This window comes from Panthera uncia, assembly GCF_023721935.1.
Source record: "Panthera uncia isolate 11264 chromosome B3 unlocalized genomic scaffold, Puncia_PCG_1.0 HiC_scaffold_1, whole genome shotgun sequence".
Taxonomy (NCBI): Eukaryota; Metazoa; Chordata; class Mammalia; order Carnivora; family Felidae; genus Panthera; species Panthera uncia.
Window position 1 is genome coordinate 63,664,160 of NW_026057582.1, and position 23,105 is coordinate 63,687,264.

The 23,105-nt window shown below is 39.3% G+C and overlaps 1 protein-coding gene across 2 annotated transcripts in view; it reads right to left on the minus strand.

Annotated features, from left to right (window-relative positions):
- AKAP6 (A-kinase anchoring protein 6) overlaps positions 1-23,105 on the minus strand; it is a 492,411-nt gene that overhangs the window by 217,148 nt on the left and 252,158 nt on the right. For both annotated transcript variants that reach the window (XM_049612916.1, XM_049612917.1), the window contains 2 exons: positions 13,034-13,130; positions 11,730-11,893 (listed from right to left, as the gene is read on the minus strand). In XM_049612916.1, coding sequence (XP_049468873.1) covers positions 11,730-11,893; positions 13,034-13,130 — 261 coding nt within the window. The remainder of the gene's footprint in view (positions 1-11,729; positions 11,894-13,033; positions 13,131-23,105) is intronic.

Below are 23,105 nucleotides of genomic sequence, written 5' to 3' on the forward strand. Positions count from 1 at the left end.
AAGAACCTATTAAAACAATTAATCAACTAGACCTGAATCAAGAAAGCACAAAAATAATAAGAGAATCATAGTTTTTCTTTTCTATGGCATAGATTACTAGTTATTTTGGGAGAAATAGGTGAAACAGCTCTTTTAAAGATTGTCTTATTCATAATAAAAAGCAACAGGCAAAGGCAATGAGAGAGAATTGTAGAAAAAAAAAAAAAGAGGTGATAAGACAGAATTGTGCCATTATTTATACAGCCAAGATAAAGTACGTGAAAGATGAGAAAATAAAGTGTAATTTTGTCCTTAGCTTTAATAAGAGTATTATATATCAACCAATTAAGAATAAATAAAGTATATTTTTAGCTCAAATAATGTTTAAAGTGAGTACAACAAAGAAGTTTATGTTGTAAATGCTGCCCTGGGGAGTTTGTAGTCATGGAATGTAATCGCCTTAAAAGTTAACTTTAAAAGATATAAATGGAAGTTCAAGACAACAATGGAAATGGTGTCACAAGATTGGGTGTGATTAATCACTAAACGTGTAGTACAAACAGTAAAGGTAATACAGTTTAGAGGCGATCGCAATCACTTAGGACTGGAAAATTACAGGAAATCTCTATTGAGACAGCGGAATTTGAATTGCAATCTTGTTCTCCAGTCTCTCTTCACCCTAAAGCCTCCCTCTAGTCAAATAATTCTCTCACTGACTAATCACATTGAATTTGTCTTCATTCTAAATCCTTTGGCTTCCTTCCCTCTTTACTCTTGCTTACCACCCAACATTCCTTCTTTCTCTCCTATTTTAGAAGATACATCCTCCTTTCTTCAGAGATTCACCTGATTTACTTTCTCTCCCTCATCTGAATCACTGTGCCAATTCACTTTCTTTCTTGTCCTTCTTAAAACTCTCTTCTTCAACTGTCTCTTTTTCACTAGATGTATTCTTTGGCCTATAAACATGGTAGGGTCACTCATATTCCATGAAAATTTCCTTTGACCTACATCCCTATTCTCCCCTGACTGTCAGCATTCTGGGAGTTTCACTGTTGAGCATGTAGATTTTCACTTAATCCCCAGTTTTAAGATGACATCCTTGCTCTCAGTTACTCCAGACATTCCTCAAGGTTCTATCATATTTCTCTCTTACTCTTATACAATAGTCCTTTCTTGTCACCATCAACTTCCAAGGCTACAGCTATTATTTCTATCTTGACTGCTAAAGTTATATCCTTAGCATTGACCCCTCCTGAATATTGCACGTAACCACATCAATGATTTTCAGGCTTCTCTTATTTCTAAATGATTGTTCTCAAACTTTTCTGCACTTTGGAATCACCTGCAGAGGTTACAAAAATATCTATGCCCAAATTACATACCCAGATATTCTTCTTAAGTGGATACCATGGTCATTTTACTTAGCTTTCAAAACTGCTCCTTATCAAAATGTGCCCAACCTCAGTAAATGCTACCACAATTCTCCTAATTGTTCAGGCTCAATTCCTTTGAGTTATCATTGACTGTTCCCTCAGCCCCTCATTCTCCAGATACCAAAACCTAATATTTATTCTTCTATAATATCACTTCCATTTTTTTCTTTATGTTATCACAGCTACTGCTTTACTTCAGCTGCCTTTAGTTATTGTACTAGATTCCTAATTCGGTTTTTCCTCTCTCATCCTACTTTTGCCATCTGTTTCCTATGGCTAAATCCAATCATTAAAAACACTCACGGAACACTAGTAAAGTACAAACTCTTCAGCTGATATTCAGAGTTCTCCATTATAGCTCAAAAATTATCAGGCTTTATTTTCTACTAGGTCCTCATCCCTTCCCATGGACACCCTATGCTTGAAAGAGCCAAACTATTCACTGTTTGCCATTCTCTAGAAGTCCCTCATATATTCCCTTTTCCATACTTTTGACCATGTTATTTCCTCTGCCTGGAATGTTCTCCCTCTAATATCTTCCTACCAACAATTTATCAGAATATTAGAGAATTCCAAAAATCCATTTTCTCTTAGGGGTGGAAGGAACTTTCCCAGACCCTATTAGGTTGAAATAATGTCCCCTTCCCTAATTTCTCTATCTCTTTTGTGCCTTATTATAGGATTTATCATGCAACCTGCTTTAATTTAGAATTACATATGTGTAAGTCTGTCTCCACTGATGGGCAGTGAACAAGGAGAGGTACAGTGTCCTCTCCAGAGCTATAACATCACAGTGTGGTAACATATTCAATAATAATTGATTTTAAGACTGGATAAGATTAGTATAGATGGAGAGAATAGGAAAAGCCCTGGGCAAAAAGAAAAAAAGAAAAGAAAGGGGAAAATGCACTTGGAAGATAGTGAATCAGGTGGAGTCAAATGACAGGGTAAGGAGTTTGCCTTTTACCCTGTCATGTAAGGTTCCTAAAAAGACTGAATAAACCTGAATATCTTATATATGTTTGGAGCCTAAGTTTTTCCATCAGTAAAGAGAAAATGATTAGAAGGATTATGACTGCTAGTTCTTGTTTTATGTTTATTTATTTATTTTGAAAGAGAGAGAGAGTGTGTGCATGCATGCAAGGGAGGGGCAGAGAGAGAGGGGGAGAGAGACAATCCCAAGCAGGCTCCATGCTGTCAGCACAAAGCTCAACACAATGGGGGGCTTCAACTCACAAACCATGAGATCGTGACCTGAGCCGATATCAAGAGCTGGATGCTTAGCCTAGCCGACTGAGCCACCCAGGAGACCCATGACTGCTAGTTCTGTTGGGAAGAGTGAATGAGACAATCCACGTAAAAGGCGTGACACAAACCTACACCATAGTAAGCCCACACTAAGTGCTAATCCCATTAACAGAGTAGTTACTACACACACACACACACACACACACACACACACACGTACAATAGTTATACAATAATATCTAAGATGTCAAAAGAAAGCTTTTCTGACTTTGATTTCCAGAGCTAGAGAAAAGATGGAATGAGAGAGACATTGACAGAGACAGAAAGACAAAAGCATAAATGTCCATGAAACAGATGTGGACAATTAGCTTCTACTATATTTCACTGGACAAATACTTCCTTCTTTTGTCTTTCTCCTTCTATTCCTTCTATTTCTCTTTCTCCCCTCTCTTTTCCTTTGTCTTAGTTTCTAGCTTTAGGCTTCATGTTTTTCCCTGTCCTGCTACTCACTCAGCAAGATCTGTGACTTTGCTTAGCGCTGCAAGGGGCAATGCTAAAGAAGTGTTGGCCTCTGCAGGCCAACTAAGTACAAAGATGAGAAGCCACCACCCCAGCCCAGGGCAAAATGGCTTGGAAGCTGCATTGAGATGGTTCCCTGGGCTCTGGCCCAGCAGGACCTCCAATCTAGTTAACATTTCCTGAGAAACATTAACCCTCATTTAGGCGCAGTGGGAGGTAAGACTGGGAATGTTCTGTGAGTCCTAGTGGCTAAGAGCACTACCTTACACTAAGAAAAGATCTGCATCTCTGTTTACATCAGCACCACACAAATGGCTATATTCCAAGTGATTTCCAAGGCGAAGGAAAATGCAGAATGTGGACCTCTCGATGCTTTTTGACCTCACTGGATGGGAGAGATACTCTGGGTATGAGAACAGTTAAACAAACGTTTGGAGTATTCAGGGTGTTGAGCGCAGGTGTGTGTACATTTGAAAGCTGCTGTTTTATAAGAAGTCCTAGGTGACTCAATAAACACAAGAGCCAGAGCAGAGTAATCCCGTTAGCAGGGCTCTCCTCAACTCAGACGGCTCCCCTGCCAGAAACAACACATTCCCGGGAAAAAGGGTAAATCAAACACTGAGGTAATTGTTTCACACCTTCAAAGAATTTACTTATTAATTTCAAAGTGTTTTTAGAAGCAATTCTGTATCTTGCCTTCCGTTTTGTCCTTACATGCTTATAGATTTTTAAAAATGTTGACCTCCACCTCATGCCAAAAAAGTTCCCCTAATGTATTTACTATACACTATCTTTAACATAGATCAGGCTGAGTTACAAAATGTGAGTTCTGCCAATAAAAGAGGGCTGCTTTCCACTGAATGTAACTTTGTATACAATACCATGCATCTTTGCAACTCTAGGTATTATAGATTCTAAGATTAGGCACTCTCACTAAATAGGGAAAAAAATAGACTACCTACTCATGTCAATGACATTTCTCTGTATTGATTAGAGACACCAAAGAATTTCACTCTCAGATTTTTGCTGACCCAAACATTTCTACCCTTAAGGCCACCAGCAATGGAAGTACAGTATGAAAAATTAAGATAAGCTATGGTCTTACATATCATATAGACCATGATAGGAATAACCATTAGCCATCCTTTGACCTAGTATATATTTTTATCATCTCAACCATTTTTTCAGTCACCTCATTAGAGTGGCAGACCATTAAAAAAAAATCCTCATCTCGGATCCACCCATACATCTGATAATATGCAAATTTAAGTGCCTCAAGGAGATTAGAGGAACTATCTTTTATTCGATTCTATCATAAATTTAGTAACGACAACTGATCTTCAAAGAAATAACTCACTTTTGTTTCTGTCTTTCAAAAACACTTTTGAAGAAAAGTTGCCCTTCTGATAACAACAAAAAAAAGAACTACTGAAGAATCCACAGTAGAAGAAAGGGCTCTCCCTAGGTACTGCATATCAGGACTCTGTTTATATAGTTCAGCAGGAAAGGAACTGGATCAGATACTGGCTTTTGGGAAGAATTCTGCATGAAAGAGGTGGAATTGGTAATGCATTTACTACTCATTTGCTTGCATCAAGAACCACATTCCATTTCAATCTGCCAACATCCTAATTAAGATGATCTGAATCTTAGGTGATCTATTATTCTAGATCTGAGATAGCCCAATTTACATTAGACAAGATGTTACACTGTATGCTTACACTGAGATGATAAGAGCACTGAGCATGTCTTCCCTCATGTCTGGCCTAGCACTGGGCAGAGCTCTCTGTCAGCACTCAATCAATAATGGCCAGGCCTTTGCCTGTTGTCTTTCTCTCTACCAGTTCAGGCACAATTTAATCTTACTATCTCATTTCTGGTTCCTCTTGACACATAAAGCTGTCCTCTTTTTTGCATGAGGAAGAAAGTAAAGTATCTCAGGGAATTCTTTCTACATGCATGTGTCAAGGTATGTGGGACTCACAACATAAATGCAATTACCATTCATTACCTTCATGCTGTGTCTGAAGATCCTCTATTAAAGAACATGTTAGCTACATAAGCTTTTGAGCCAGAAAGGGAAAGAATACAAAGACAATGCTTTGGAAGCACCAGGATCAAATTCCATTCCAGGATAATAATATCCAGCTGCAATATTACCCAAGAGGCACTATAGAATACAGAGAAAATATCATACAAAAGTACTCTCCAAATCAGTTTCTTTCTCTCCACTTCAGTTAAAGAAAGTTACCCATACTAGGTTAACACTCAGGTGTCTGTTAAACGAACAAAACAAAACAAAACAAAACAAAATGTGTCTTAATACTGGACCTGCTCTCTCTAGACATCTGAATAAAGTCCAGGTTCTCAGTGACATAATCAAGTCAGAGGCCAGGCATACCTTCCTTCTTAGCCGCTATCTAAAACTGTCATTTGTACAGCTGAGGAAACATATTTAAGATATGTTCTTAAGCTTGCTCTAAGTGCTACTGTTGAACAGATAACACTGATGACCTTCATAGTCTGATATCCATTTCCAAGGGATGACAATCTAAGATGTCAATCTAAGAACCTCCAAGAAGGCAGATAAAGAAGCACATCCCTGGAGTTCAAAGGAGCTAACCCTGTGTCTCCTTTCACTAAGGAAATGAAGAGGTGGGTTGGAACCCAGGCTAGGTCACCCTTCTAGGAGCTGTAAAGTTTTCTGAATTTACAATAAAATCTCCAAACGTTCTTTGTTTTGGAAACTGATCTGTTTCTTTAAAGAGGACAAAGTAACCACTGTGATTTCTGTGATGGAAGGTTTGAGACGTCACCTTAGGCACATCCTGGCCTTGATTCTTAGATAGCTGTAATGATGGCTGAATAGCTGTAAAGAAACAGAGAGGAAGGACATCCTAAAGGAGGCAATGTGCAAACTTTAGGAATGCTTTTTTGCTTTCAGGATTCTTGTTTTTGGCCTTGAAAGGTCAAAAAAAAAAAAAAAAAGGAATGTAACCTTTGTTAGGTGTTGGGTGTTCCACATTTTGAAATGCTTCCAGCTATATACCATTCAAAAATTCAACATACTGAAAGCCTAGTTTTAGCTGATAAACTTTAACCAATCTATCTTAAAATAAAACACATAATTACAAGCATATTTTCAATTCTTGGAAGTGAGTGCTGAAGCTCTATTTCTAGAACTGGTGAATTCTGTTCTCTATTTCCATGTATAAAAGATCTCACAGTCCTGGGAAAACACTTTTTTTAAAAATGAAATACAACAAATAAGGTATGCTGCCGAGTCCTGGGGGAGAAGTTTCCCAGAGTCTTTGAATTTCCTCCTATCCTCCTTCTTTACAAGATTTCTAAGACCAAGTCCTTTTCTGCAGTCTCTCAAACAAGGTAAAAAAGAAAAATACCCCCTAGATATATTCTTTAGATTTTCTATTATGCTTCTCAAGTTCCCAGTAGCTTCTGAAGTAAACTTTAGATGAATTCTGGAGTTATTTTTTTATTATGTTTTAATTTCAGTTCCTCTTTTTGGTCTAAGATGAAATAGATGATCATAACTGCTCTGCTTAGAGATGCATTTCATGGCACAATTTGTACATGACCTATGCAAGGTCACGTCATGGAAGGAGAACTGACATGATAGATAGCAAGTCGAATCCATGCTTTTTAGTCTTGGACAACTTCGGGGTAAACCCATTTAAGTTCGCTCTATGGGCAATATCACAAGGAAATTTTCTTTTTAAACAGTATATATGAGATATATTCTGTATAGGGTTCTCACTCTGGGTTGGACAGCGTCAATTTCAGACATATGAAGAATTATTGCTCAAACCACTGGTCATAACGGTTATTTTTGGTCACAATGTGAGCCTTGGTGCAGACCGCGGCAAGCCGGCCTAATTCTCGTCCACAATAAGATGTCACGTTCCAGCCACGCCACACATTCTTACACCTCTAGGTCTCTGCATATGTTTCACACTAACAAAAATCCTTTCTACCCTTCATTTAAAACATCAACCCCCCCTATAAATCTTTCCTTTTCATTATTTTCATGCTGGCAAAAATCCTTTTCATCCCTCATTTAAAACTTCAACTCCCCTGTAAATCTTTCCTTTGATACGCCCAAATAGAGTTCATTATTTCCTTCTCTGTGTACTCATAGGGCTGTATACCTATCTTCAGTAGAGTATTTTTCAGATTCTATTATATTTATTTACTGTCTCCATCACCAGAAATGAAAGCTTGTACATTTACCCTAACCTAGGATTTCCCATGTACCAGGCATTGTTCAGAGCACTTCAGAGGTGCCTGGGTTGCTCAGTCGGTTAAGCCTCCACCTCTTGATTTTGGCTCAGGTCACGATCTCTCAGTTCATGAGATCGAGCCCCACATCAGGCTCTGTGCTAACAGCGTGGAGTCTGCTCAGGATTCTCTCTCTCCCTCTCTCTTTGCCCCTCCCTTGCTCGTGCTCTCTCTCTCTCAAAATAAAGAAATAAACATTAAAAAAAAAAAAAAGCACTTAGGGGCGCCTGGGTGGCTCAGTCGGTTGAGCGTCCGACTTCGGCTCAGGTCACGATCTCACAGCTCGTGAGTTCGAGCCCCGCGTCAGGCTCTGTACTGACAGCTCAGAGCCTGGAGCCTGCTTCTGCTTCTCTGTCTCCCTCTCTCTCTGCCCCTAACCCACTCGCATTCTGTCTCTGTTTCTGTCAAAAATAAACATTAAAAAAATAAAAAAAAAAAAAAAAGCACTTCAGATACATCAACTCTTTGATCTGTAACAGAACCCTTTTGTGGTGGGTATTATCATTGCCTCCATATTAAAAATTAGGAACCTGAGACATAGAGAAGTTAAGTAATTTTCCCAAGGACACATAGCTGTAAGTGCTAGGAGTTGAACTCAGGCCGTCTGACTTCAGGGTCTGAGCCTTCCCTATTATTCTTTGTGCTTGCCCAACAGACTAAGGGAGGCAGTTCATGACTATTAAGCAAATAAAAAGAATAATCATCCTGACTTCTCCAGTTAGCTTAAATTAGCTAACTGGAGAAAGAAGCTTAAGTTATAAATATATTTTCTTCGTCTACAGTTGATTTCACCTTTACCCTTGGCTGTGGAGGACTTCGTCTGTCCAGAGAAAATTCAGCCTGGACTGGGCAAGAGAGAACTAGTTGGGAGGTGGAAGGCCTGGGGTTTTGGTGACTCTGTCACATCACAGTCGCACTCCCAGCACATCCCTCAGGTCCCACGTGTGCCAATCCCGACAAGTGCCTCTCCGGGAGCTGCTCTTAGATGTACGACACGGTGCACACACTGGGACACAGAGTGGCTTTGCGTAGAAATATTATTCATGGAAACACTTAGGTTATTCTTTGCAAACTGGTGTGAGTCAAGGAAGATACTTTCACTTTGGGGATGATCTGAGCAGAGAGGTTTGTGTCATTGTTTCTTTAGAACTGAGGTACCCAAATCATTAAGAACCAGATGTATTTATTCTTCCTCCTGACCTTGAAATTTATATCTCAAGTCCCTACAGACGATTGTCATCTATTTTGCCTTTTAAATCTCTTCTTAATTCTTGTATTTTACATATGCTCTTTATTTTTCTGATTAAAATAACTTTTAGTCACTGTAGAGATTGGGAAAATTCAAAGATATTTAAAAATATATCATATTTTATTTATGCATATATCATATTGCACATTACAGGACTTTTTCCAATGTTTAAAAATTCTCTTCTAAAACATTATTTTAAATGGCTAGATAACTTTCATCAGGATAAGATGTAGCATAACATTAAACAGTCCCTATTTTAGACATAAGCAACAATGTGACAGACACTCTTTCTTTCAGAGTGTGTGAGGATCCTGGCTGTGCACGAATCGAATCGGGAGCCCTGCAGGAAAAGGGCCTTCCTGGAGCCTATATGACAGTGGTTCTCTGGAAGCTTATGGAATGCAGATTCTGGGACCCCAGTCAGGATGTCTCTAAGGCTGGGCCTAGACAGGTTCTTCTCTTTTTGAAAAATGCAGACATTGCCTTTCCTTTCATAATACTTTCTCCTCATTGGGTTACCTTCTTTATTCCATCTCAAAACACCTTCCTACAAAATGAGTTGATTCAAAAGTATGAAATTCAAGTTGGCCCTGGTGAACACAGCTACTCATTTTTAGCCTCAGTCTTTTATTAATTAATTTAATTCTGTATTCATTTAAATTTAATTAATTAATTAATTAAGTCTCCACAGTTCCTCTTTGGCACCTCCCCTCCCTCCCTGACTCCCACTTACCCCACTCCACCCACCACCCATGCTCCACATCACACCCAGAAACAGCTTTTTATGCTGTGTATCAATGATGTATCAATGTATCAATGATACTATTTCTCTGCTAGCTCCAAAACCCTCCCGTATAACCACAGGCTATGGAGCTTCCATCAAACCCTCCTCCCTCTCTCTCCAACTGCACTGGTCTGCTCATACAATGTTGCTTCCTCAGAGAAGCCCTCCCTGATGCCCTGATCTAAATCACTTCTCCCAGCCCAACCTCCAGCTGCTCCCTTCTCTCTTCTTTCACGGTACACCACCATCTACAAAGGCATGACTATTAAATTTAAATCTGTCTCCCCACTTCACCACAAGCTCCATGAGACAGCCACTGAGACTAATTATTCATCACGATACCTGGCCCTGAGCAGTACAGTGAGGGGCAGTACTCTAGGTGGTGACTGACAAGGTCTCTGGGGCCACAAAGGGGTCAGATTCAAAGATGAGTTCTGCTACTAAGCACCTGTGTGACCTTAGGCAGGTTACTTAATTTCTCTGTGCCTCCATTTTCTCCACTGGGGAGTATATGGGAACTACTGTATAGGTTTGTTGTGAGAATTAAATGAAAGAACCCACAGAAGTGCTGTAGAACAGTGTCTGGTCTGTAGAGTGCACCCAGTACAGGAGAGCTTTTTAAAAGTAAGCAATCAGTGTACTTCATTAAATAAATAGAACACAACAGACTTTTTAGTCCATCTTTTCTCATCATCACTGCCCCCTACTCCAGCCAATGCATTAGCCCCATCAACTTCTCCCTGCACTCTGTTCCTTGAAAGAGCCCTCTTTCTGCCCCGAAAAATCTGCTGAATGCATTCTCCCTTCCATGTTATTAGTTCCAGCTTTGATCCTTTCGCCACATCACTTCCTAAAATGTGTGCTCCTGTGCCAAGTCACTGCTCGTCCTTCCTTCAAGTATTTCCTGAAATGTGACCTCCTCCAAGGAGCTTCCTTTAAGTGGAACTGAGCTCATCATTCCATTCTCTGTTTCCAACAAATAAGTTAAAGGTTGTTGTTTGAGGTTCCAAAGCTATAAATCTTCTGAGCCTTTCACTGGCTGCATGGTCTCACCATTGCAGGGTAGGGTGGGTTTTTCCTCTGCCTGCACTTAAGAATGTGAGTCTAAGAAGGCAAAGGGTTTGTTTAACTTGCTCTGTATACATTTAGCACAAGGCCAATCCACATGGACGCTGAATAAATGTGACTCGATGATGATTTAATTACTTTGTCCATGCCAGGAATAGAAACCATGAACTCTTAAATCTGTTTCCTCCCCCCCCCCCCCCCCCCCCCGCCACCAACACGTTGCAATATGTTTCGATGCTGAGTCTATTATAAGACTGGTTTTCTGCACTTACTTTCACAAAAGAATAAATACAAAAGAAAGATTACATGAAAATATAAAATAAATAAAATTATTTTCCACATCATGAGTCCAAAGATACCTTTAGCAAAGCAGTGCGTTGTATGAAAAGGTGATTCGTTTAAAGTTTACTTGCATATGCTTTATGGGTTATTTTGCAAATCTAAAATAGATAACCAAAACATGTCAATAGTCATTTTTAAAGTACTTGTTGTATTCGGTGCATGCACCGTTATGGAGAACTTACACTCAGAGCAAAAAGATTTGTAGCGAAGCATATGACCTTCTTCCCACTACAATGACCATCCCCTAATTAGGCAATGCATCTGATAGTCATTAACAGGAATGAGATAATGAATCACTTTCTCTCTTCTTTGTTAATTTGCTGTAACCAAGCGGCTAATGGATGTCAGAGCTGAGTGATTGCACTGATTATAGTGATTTATAGTTGCAACAAAACAATTTAAAACCATTCTGATTATTCACGTTAAAGATGCTTTATGTTTTGTTTACTAAATGTTTTATGTCCCCCTTTCTCCTACCTCTAAAGTACTGTCCCCCTCCTACTCTGCCACTTTTGACAGAAAGACCTCTTCCTGGAGAAACTGAAAGTTGCAGGGTTTTTTGTTTTGTTTTGTTTTGTTTTGTTGTTGTTATTTTAAACTAAACCATTTCATTGTGTTCGTCTCTCTCATTTTTCTCTCTCTCTCTCCCTCTCTCTCTATATATAGTTAGATATAGAAATAGATATGGATATATAAAGTTTACCCAGTAGAAACAAAAAGCCTTAGGGGTGGAAAGAAAACTTCAGTGGTGCCTAGTTCAAAAGAAGGCAGAAATGAGAGGAAATAAGGCAAACTTCAAGCCACTTACCTTGGGGCTTCCAGTGCTTTCCTCATCCTCCACAGACACATCAGTAGCCAGAATCTCAGCTTTGATGGTATCCAGAGCCCTGAGAATCCAGCTGTGTTGTCGTTTGATTTGCCTCTGCAGCTCCTTCCACTGACTCGCAATCATCCGCAGCATGTCCTTCAGTCCTTCTCCAAAAGGAGGGGAAACCACAAGTTACAGACTTGACTGCATTTTTACCCATTGTTCGCTTTTATTTAGAAAAATTAGATGAATATTTCAAAGGGTAAACATAATTTTAAATGACCACTACCCATCGCCTGCCGTATAAGCGTTTGTCACTAAGGAAAGGGAATGGGAATTTTTGCCTTCACATGAGGCATAAGGACACAAAGATGGGATAACCACCTAGATGCATGGTTGGGAATCAAGTTAAATTCAGTCTAGGAACTAAAAAGATGCATATGGAACAAAAATCATGATGTATGAAAATTACTAACTCTAAAGCTTCACATTCCATATAAAAGGCCCTGTGTGTACATGTGTGGAGGCTTTATAATGACCAGAAAGATGTACAGAAATAGGTAACATTAATTCGTTGAGGAATATAGTAAACGGGTCAGAATTAAGAGGGCAGTCTTTAGCATTAGCATGTCAGATTAATGCTGCTCTTTCCTTATTTAGCTGTGGTAAGCTCAAAGCAAGAGCCAAATTATAATTCATCCTGTCTTATGGTCTTTAACTACCAGGATAAGTATAACCAAATGACAAAACTATTTTTTATTTATAATCTGTTCCTCATAAATACATTAATACTGGGTAAGAGTTGGTTTAAAGCCAAAACTCTGCTAATGCAATGACCAGCAAAAAACATGCAAAATGTTCATGTGTGTGAATTGGCAGGGAAATAATCAGATATATCTACACCGCCTGCCTCATATCTGTAATGATATCTATAAGTACCCTAATGCATATGCATTCTAACTATTTGCACCATTCTCATTCATTATCTTAATGTTATTTCCAGAGCACCTACATCACAAAGCATGTCAACGTGAAGTTTTCAGGAATGTGATTTCAATTGAAACTCAGGCGAACAGCAAGCCCAAAATAAAATGAACAGACCATTTGGAGGCAGTATTTCATCTTATAAGTATCACAGCATTGTATGCAGTATATGAAACATTTATAAATCTTGAAGGTCAATCTGATAATGTAAATATTAATAATACATAAGGAAGTGAATATATGCAGTAATTTACAGCAATGCTTCTTCATTCTTAATAGTCTGGAGACATAAAGGCTTGCAATATTTCAGGAGGATTTACCTGCTTTGTGAGACGCAATAAGCTCGAGAAGTTGGTGTCCTTCCTCCTCCACGGCTTCCTTGAGAGCACAATGACTGTCTACATTCAACTTGAAACTCTGCAAGGAAAAATAGGAGCATCAAACCCTGGCGAGGCAGTTAAACATAAAACATCCATACAAAACCACTAGCTACTTTTTATCAAAAACCACACAGCCCAATTTACCCAATAGACAAACTCATTTGCAATACTAAAAGCTATTGATATTTGGGATCTGGGCTCAAAATGTTTCCATTAGATTAGCAGAGTGCATCTGTTTGGAAACAGCTGACAAATCGAGAAATTCATTAGGTTTTTATGAAAAGTCACATCCCGTAGGCTATATCAAGAGTAGCAGTGTTCTATAAAATACACTGCATTTCAACCAGCACATATGAGCGCTTTTCTTCACTTTTTAAAAATGTTAGTGATAGCACTATTTATGAAACCATAAAAAAATTGGCAGCATAAAATATATTAGCCTTATGTGTGCATATATAAATCCATTAATATAGTAGGGGTTGGATTCAGCAGTTTTCTCAGCTATCACGCAAACCAGAGAACATCAAGGTAGATTCAGGTGCTATACTGAGGAGTCAAATACTCTCCAAATCTTTGATTTTTAAAAGTTTATTTCTTACATTGTGACTCTCCTTTAAAAATAAATACATCAAGCACATCAGGGGCATTTTTCACTCACAATAGTCATCCAAAAACCAGAAACTGCTGGAATGGGGGAATCCCAACCCAGAGCTATTTCTTTCAGGAAGCGTTCTCTCATGCCTTATGTGGAGTTAATTCGCCCCTTCTCTCTGCTCCTTGTATGTGTTTCTACTACAGAATTTATCATACTGTATTCTGCTTTATTTCTACACTTGGCTACCAAATTACAAGCAATTTTAAAGAAATGCCAGTTTCACATTTATCTCCAAGATGTTCAATAAATTTGCAGAAATAATGGCTCTCTGTTGAACTAGATTGATAATACTCTCTGAAGGGGAAGGCTTCCATTTAGATATTTCAAGAACCACAGATGATTTTCCAAAGATTTTCTATTTCTGTAATGTTATAAGGCCTTCCAACCATAGAATGTCCAAAGGAGAGCAATCATAGTAACCAATCTGTTGAATCAATGGTTACTCTTCAGGGTGAAAATCAATCCCTTGAGTTGATTAACTAGAACATGAATTTTGAAATACTGTGTGCCAAATTTTGGCTTCTCCATGATAGGACTCCAAAAGCAATAGCCATATGGACTGCACTAAACTTAGTATTAAAAATATATACAGAAGTTCAAGATGATACAAACCCAGTTAGAATGTAATTTGGATGAAAGAGGTTAAACAACCATAAATTGTGAAATCAGGTATCATTTATTCATGCATTCATTCATTTAAAAACCATGTATCATGCCTATTCTATACACTGGACTGAGTAATACTGAATAACAGTGATTTAAGGGGTTTAAAACATGACCTCAGGCATCAAAGGGCACCTGAACATGTAGGAGAACACAGGACAGCCTGAGTCATCTTGGATGTTCAGTAGTGAGTCTGGGTTCTCTCTTTTTAGAGGGTCTTTTTAAAGCTTGGAGGAAAAAGGAGAATAAAAGAAACTGGAAATTAAGGGACAGATCAAATCATCAAGTATAAAGGTAAGAATTTTGACTAAAAAAAGTTTTGACTCCAAAATGATGAACCATTTCATCTGACAAGAGGCATAAGAAATCGTAAATTTTTAGCCAAACATAATGGAAAGAGACAATATTAAGTTTCCCCATGAGTTATTTATTCACTGTTTCTTGTATTGTCCTCATTCAGCTACAGGTATATGGTTGGATAAAAGAAAGCATGGCAAAGTATGGAAGCCTAATGCTTGTGGTCAATAAAAACAGTATAATATCTATGAAAAAATAAATGTTTACTATTTTGTAGCCAAAATATGGCTGCCTTTACTTTTTGCCACTGCAGTAGAAATCCTCAACTTGAAGCAATGTCACTCAGAAAAAGGCTCACATGTGTTTCAGAGAGAAGGGACAGGGAAAAGAAAAACACTTGAGATCAACCCAAGAGTGCCAAAATTTAGGAAGAAATCTTTTCTAGAGATTTCCTCATAACTGTAAATTTAGCCTAGTGCTCTCTCTGATTCTCTGTTTACTTACAACAGACTTGTGCTGAATGGTTAGTAATCATGAGCTTCTGAAGAGGTGCATCAGGCCTATGTCTCTGAGCAAAAGAGAAACTAAGGACCTGTGAGTAGGTTGGGTAATTTGAAGTAATTGAAGCCACGAGTATAGAATAGATGCAGCTGGGTCTGGTTCTGCCTCAAGATGATGTGGAAGCATTTGATTAGGCAAGTGGAAAAGATGAGATATTCATTATTAGGAAAAAGATAAGCTGATAAGCTTGATGCTGTAGAAAAGACCCATTTAATATGTCTATTACCCAAATAGCCCAATATTGCTTGATTTCAGGTGCACCCACTAACTATTAATAATATCAACTAAGGAATTCACAATGGACCTCTGAGAAGGCAGTCACGCAGGCATGCTAACAAAATTGCCAATGAAATTTCTGGCCGCTAAGGTCTGTAATAAGCTCTCCCCATTCTGCCCCTGCCTCTTCCCTAGGGAAGGAAGCTTAGACAAAAGGGTTTTATTTTCTTTCTTTTTCTTTTTCCTTGAACCTGATAGTTGGACACATTTCCATTCTTATGCTCCTGACACATTTCCTCAGCAATGCCTTATACTATAGAGTCCTTCTGCAACATCCACAGTACTCCCTGAAAATACAGGGCATTCTCTGAAGATTTAATTTATGGCAACCACATTGCAATAGGTGGGTACCACGTTCCTATGTCAGTGATTATATGAAATTCCATAAATATGAGTAGTCTGGGTTCTATGAGACACCAAATATCTTTTAGTATCTTCAAAGCAGCATGTAATTGAACATCTAGAAAAGAATAACTAAGGAAATGGAAAATACAGTGACTGAGACAAAGGCAGGATTATCAAAAAGATGGTACATCAGAGGTTGACCAATGGGTATCTCCATACCTGCAATCTCTAGCTGCACCAGCTTAGATAGATCTGAGTGCATTACTCCTTGGCAGGGTCTAAATTTGGGTAAGCACCCTGACTGCTACTTTGTTCATGATCAGACTTCACAAAACAGATGAAATATTACATCTCATTCAATTCTATTCAAATTTCTGAAGAGCCCAGTTTGATGGAAGTAAGGCAGTCATGTAGGTACGAAATGAAATCAAGGAAATGTATACTTTGGTGGACAAAACTATGACAAATGGAAAGGATGATTACTCCAGGGGAATGAGAAGAAGAGATATGGATCTTCTGGTACAGGAGAGAGTGGGGAAGACTGTAATCACATTCAGAAGCTTACAGATACAAAGTTGCTAGCCTTAGCAGCATGTATCATGAACATAGACTTTCAATCATCCAATGAAATACTGTTAATGTCTGCCAGGTCCATCGAGGTCCATGAGTTTTGGGGTTGTTGGTAAACAATCAGAGAGGCCAAAAATAAGTTATTGAGTCTTTCCTGACCTAATTTTAGGTATTTTTTAAAGCATAAATCAACATAATATATATTTCATTGAAAAGTCTTTTCCAGGCCTATAGATACAAAAGGTAACAACACACTATCCTGGCACAAGCAGCGTATAATCTTTTTGGGTAAAAGAGAATTTAAAAAGCCAGTAGCTTCATACGACCCAGCATAGAATAAATGTGGAATTACGGTTTGGTTAGAGAATTAGAGAATGGTGGGCCTTAAGCAAAATGAATGATATGCCCTGCCAAATGAGATTTTTATTTTACTTTATTTTTTAAATTAGAGTATTATGCTGTGAGAGATACCAAGACTGTGGGCTGTATTCCGTAGGAGTGTGGTAAAGGCTTGATACGTGCTCTGGGAACCCCAGCTGGGAGCCAGGTTCTACCGAGCCTTGCAGGGACCTTGTGGAGAAAGGACTGAAATGTATGCAGGCCTGGACATATCACTTCTTGTAGCAGGAAATGGGGAGCCATAAGCAGCTTGGTGTGGCCGGGACAGGGTACAAGCAGGGGAGGTGGAAGTTGTGGCTACACGTGGTAATTAACTCCAAGGGCCTTGAAAGAGTCGGGGAAGAAGATGTCAGCAACACTGGAGAATGCCTGGTGTAGTTCCGTGTTCTAGAAGGATCTCTCTGGCTGTTGTGTAGAGTTGATTTTGAAAGGGCAGACTGGAGACAAGGAGGCCATTTAGGAGGCTGCTATGGTAATAGAGGCCAGATGTTTCTGCACGCTCACATTTTTTTTAATTAAAAAAAGGTATGCTTTTCTTCTAAATGAATGAAAGAAGAAAAAAATGGAGAAAATCTTCTGTCTTTTTAAGTTTTTCTCAGTGTGTGAGAGCAGCATGTGCCAGAATTTAGTTCTTTGGCTGTTCTGATGATAAATACCAGAGGTTATTAGTCAGGAGTCTCCCAATGTGAAAGACATATTGAACTGATGAACTTTTACTCCCACTGTCATTTTAAAGAGATGGTATATATGCTGATGAATAAGGCACTTGATGACACTTTTTCTTCACACAAAAGATTTTTACTACCCTAAGAAAATGAAAACTTGCTTTTTTACAAGGGCAGGAGGAAGAATGTGTGTTCAGTCAGAAAAAGCAGAGGCTTAAAAAGTCACCTGCTACCTGCCTCAGGCCATCTTTGCCCAGGCTCCACTCTGAGCTATGCCTACCACCATGCTGCGTTCCCACAGAGGCTCCTGCTGAGGAAGAAAGCCACTATCCCCTGTGCCGAGCCTGGGAGCTCCTCTTCTCCTTTGCCCAGTGCCATCGAAAGAGGATGATCATCTGGTCCTCAAAATATAAAATATACTTTCCAAATGCCACATGTGCCAAGAACTGAAAGATTTTTATGAGTAAACACTTCTTTGTTTAAGAACCTCCTAAGGGGCATCTGGGTGGCTCAGTCAGTTAAGCGTCCGACTTCGGCTCAGGTCATGATCTCACAGATTGTGGGTTTGAGCCTGGCATCGTGCTCTGTGCTGACAGCTCAGCGCCGGGAGCCTGCTTTGGATTCTGGGTCTCCCTCTCTCTCTGACCCTCCCCCAGTCGTGCTCTGTCTCTCTCTCTTTCTCTCTCTCTCTCTCTCTCTCTCTCTCAAAAATAAATAAACATTAAAAGAAAAGAAAAGAAAAAAGAACCACCTTAGGGGCGCCTGGGTAGCTTAGTCAGTTAAGGTGTCCTACTCTTGATTTCAGCTCAGGTCATGATCTCACGGGTTGTGAGATCAAGCCCCAAGTTGAGCTCTGTGCTGACAGCACAGAGCCCTGCTTGGGATTCTCTCTCTCACTGTCCTTCTCCAGCTCAGGCTTTCTCACTCTCAAAAATAAATAAATAAACTTAAAAAAAAATCCTAAAAAAAAAAAAACTTCCTAAAAACTTGATATTATACAGCCATTCAAATGAAGACTATGAAATAACGTGAAAAGTACACAGAACAGAACATATTGCAAGCCAAAAAAGAAGATTCAAAACTATATCTATGGTAACAGTATAGCTTGTAAATGAATAGTCCCAGTGCACAGGAACAGAAGACTGTAGGGAAACACAACAAAATGTTAACATCATTTGCGCAGGGTAGAACTTGCAGGTAACAGAGTCTAATCTTATGGAATGAGTTCTCAGTGCTTTAGCTTTACAAAACATAAAATGAAAATAACACTAACTTCTAGGTTATTGTAAGAATTAGAGATAATGATTGTAAAGCACTGAAGCAGTGCCCAGAAATAAGTGGAACTAAAGAGAAATCATTACGACTTTTAAGTTCATTTTCTCTATTTTCCAAATGTGCTGTGTAGTAAATGGTACTTCGTGCCATCTTTAGGTGACAAGTAGCACTTACTGTTGAGGCTCTATCAACTCTTTGAGTGCAGACACCAACCACGTTCTCTTTGCTTTAGTGTCACCACCCAGCACAGGCCTGCCCACACCAGGCACCAAAAGATCGGTGCTGCTACCTGAGATTTGGGAAGAGGGTGCACAGGCTGAGAGGCCAATGATTTGGGGCTTCCTTTTGCCTCAAGTGTGCGCTCTTGGGTGAATCATCTAACCCTTCTGGGCTTCTGTTTCCTTCTCTACAGTCCAGGCATTTGGACTCAATATTTTCCAGTCCTTGGACACTTTGATTTTATCTTTCAGCCAGGCAGCTAAGGATAGGTGGCTGGGGAGACTTTTTATTTATTCTAAACTAGAAAATTTTCAAAGGGGGAAGAATCCCAAAGGCCATCTAACCATTCATCTACCCTAGAGCAGCTCTGTCCCTCAACCATCCTGGGCAGATGTGTTCATTCTATTTTTAACTATCTCCAGGGAAGTCTCTTCTAACTTCTCATCCTGAGTCCGCAACATTTCTTCTCAGGAATTTAAGAGCTCTGTGAAAAGCAGCACGAGCTTTCCTCTGCTTCAGATTCTTTTGCCAAGTCATCTCTCCAGTGTAGGAGTTGGAAATCAGAAACATCATGAGAATATGCCAACAAAATCCACACGTCCAATCACTCACCGAGTCCTGCCAATTTATTTCCCCAACCTCAATTCTTCCATATTGACTAACACTGCCTTAGATTCAGGCCTTCATATCACTCCTTGCTAGGATGACTTCAACAATCTTTTGTCATGGTCCCTCAAAACTACAGTTATTCCTTATTTGTCACATGCCTGTCAAGGTGCAGACATTGTCCTAAGCATGCAGGATGTGGCTGTAAATTAGGTGAATATAGCCCCTGGCCGCACAGAGCTCACAGTCTAATGAGGGATGGAAGATGTGCATCTTATAAACAGTCAGTTGCCAGCAATTGTGTCAAGGAGGCCATAATGTAGGTGCTGGTGACAGCACAAACTCTGGAAATGGACAGCCTGGGTTCAAATCTCAGCTCCTCCATCACCCACTGTGTGACTCTGGGCAACCTCTGGGTACACAGCTTCTTCAACTGTAAAAAGGGAGAAATGTTAGTGCCTACTTCATGAGGTTACTGTGGAAAATAAATGCCTTGTTACCACTAGAATAGAGCCTGGCATATGGTAATAGCTCAATAAAACATCTTCTTACACATAATGGCCTGCCCCGAAAACAACTCTGAAAAAGATGCTCCTTCTCTCAAAATCTTCTAATGGTTTCCCAGTGTTGCAGGATAAGGTCCTTTCTCTATCATGACCTATAGGGTCTTCTAGAATCCTAGCCAAGTCTGCTTCTCAGGTCTAATGTCTGCCTTGAAATGTGCCTGAACTGCTTGAAGTTTCCAGCTTACACCAGCCATCTTGCTCCTCTGAGACTCTGGTCTTGCTGCTACTTCTGACGAAGACTGGCAGGGACAGTCCTCCCCTTCCCCTGGTTAAGCCCTGTTCACCCTTTAAGATTTATCTCCGGTGTGAATCTCTTTAGCGAGTTTTCCCTGACTTTCTTCTGTCCTCTGGGCTTCCACATTCTCCTCAGCACCCGAGGTACCTGTGCAGACCTCAAGACTCTACTTACTACAATGTTGGGTAATTATTGGCAATGCATTTGCTTCCCATACATGAGTTCCTTGAGTTCCTTCTCACTCATTTTTGAATCCACAGTGCCTAGGACAGTGCCTGGTACACAGGACACACCTAACGAATGTTCGCAGAACAAATAAAGATTTGTACCAAAAACCTTCCATGTAGCTTTCAAACTGTGTATGGCACTTTGGGAGATACTGGTATAGTCACTCTTCACTTGAAAGTGGTTAATAAATGTCCCCAAATTTTACTCAGCGAACACCATGTAAATGAGCTGTCATGTTCCTTCACTTACAAAATTACTTGCCAATTACACTTAGATGATCCCAGTCTAATTACCATGTAAACTGTACCCTGGCTGAGATAGCCTAAATCATCAATTCAACTTTACCCTCTCATCATATGGTACTTACCATATAATTAAATAAATGGTCAGCAACCACCACAATTGTATATCTCCCCAACAAAACGAAGTGGCTACATTTGCAACTGATTTATCAGTTATGACAACATGCAACACACCTCCAGGTATAATATCAGAAGCTTAAAAAATGTAAAAGCCCCATGTAGTCTTGAGGGAAAAAATGCCAAGTTTATGATAAAAAATATAAGCATTATAAAAATTTTGTTTTCCTTAAAAAAAGAAGAAGCACTAAGATATAAAGACAAAAATCCTCATTCTTCCTGAGAAGACTTCCTTCCTAAAACCTCAGATAATAAAAACATTTCCAAGCATTTGAAAGTGAATTTAGCTCTTCAAACAAATCACAATTTCTTTCAAACAAACAGTTGCATTTTCTGTGTGTGTGGAAGGTAAATGTGTTTTACTAAGGTTGACATTCTTTTCTGATAGACTTGCTAATATCTTATGCGAGAATTAGATACATGGGAGAGATCCTAAATGTTGACAGTACCTCTTAGCGAGCAAATTTTCATTTGCTCTTCCGGTTGCCACCTTCACACCTGGCACAGGTGATCACATTGACTTCCTAGCATGGCCACATTAGGCCAAACAGATTCTCAAACAGAGGTTCTGTCTAAAGGGACCATTTGACTTCCAGAATACAGTGCTCTGAGGCTCTGATTGAAAAAGAGGTCAATGCTGGCCCAAATATCCCTCAACCCCCTGCAGTGGAATAATTGATGTGCAGCAGCCCCTACAGATGTGGAGTCACCAAGGTGATGGATGGATGTAAGTATATTATTCACATGTACATCTGCTAATATACAGGTCCCAGTGCAAACACCAAGACTTAAGAATATTATGTGGATTTAGGACAATCCCTGAAGGACTCCAGTTCCATTAAAAATTTGTTTGGCAGCCTGGGGCAGATCTATTCCAACTCCCACATGCTTCGTGCGTTTGAGAGGGAGAACCAAACTGCTTTAAAAATAAATTTAATAAATTTTGTAATGTCAAATCATTAACATCCTGTCTAGTCATTTATTCTTTGTATTTTGAAACAGTAACATTAACCTGTGGAATTTTTTCAAATCTTTCTAATATCTGAGTTAACATTTTTATTTTCCTTGTGTTTTCTGCCAAAGGAAATGAATTATGTCCTGAAAACAGAAGAAAGCATTCCAATTTTTTTCCCTCTATAGGCCTTTCTCTTGTCACAAATATACCAGACAATACCCAGAAAACTCTGTGACCAGAATCCATTTTGGTTTGGAAATAGTAGAGGAAATAATTTAACTTGCAGACATTCTCAGTTATTGTTTGCTGACTTACAATATTAGTTATAATTTGCTGCCTGTAATGGTTGTAACACTGCTCTTACAAATGCTCATTCATTCCTCCAGCAGATATTTTTAGTACCTATTCTGCACAGGCTGGGTGTCAGAGGAGACAGCAAAGAGACATGCAAGCTGTCCCCTCAAGTAGGTGACAGTCTGGGTGGACGGGAAGAAATCCAACTTCTCCTGCCACATATTCTTCTCATGTCTCCAATGAAAATGCTCACGATTCCCCCGAAATGAACCAAGTATCCTCACATACAACATGTTTATCTGGTCTTCACAACAATCCTCAGTAGATACGGCAGATCTATTTCAGGCCTGAAGTTCTTACCTTAATATCCCTTATATTGGATAAACTGCTTCAAGGGTCCAAAATTCCATGTCATGCAGTAGGTAAATAGAATGTGCACATGTGTCTCCCCAGGAAGAGACGTGGTAGGTGACAGCACCTTGACTTAGCTGAGTTAGGACATGCGCTGGCTTTTGTCCAGTGTCCAGCAGCCTGTGTTTGAACCCTCATAGTGCAAAGCCAGTCTACAAAATTTCTCTTCAGCCCTTAGTATATCACTGCCCTAAACAGGAAGTGTTTAACAAATGTGGTGTTTCCCTGGCATTCTAATTAAAAACAGTCATTACATCCTAAAAAGAGCAATAAACAAAATAATAAATTAGTAAAATGTTTTGCCACCAACAATTTCCAAAATGATGAGAAGTGTTGGGTATCATGGCTCAAGTGCTTAAACCGAGTTCAGTTA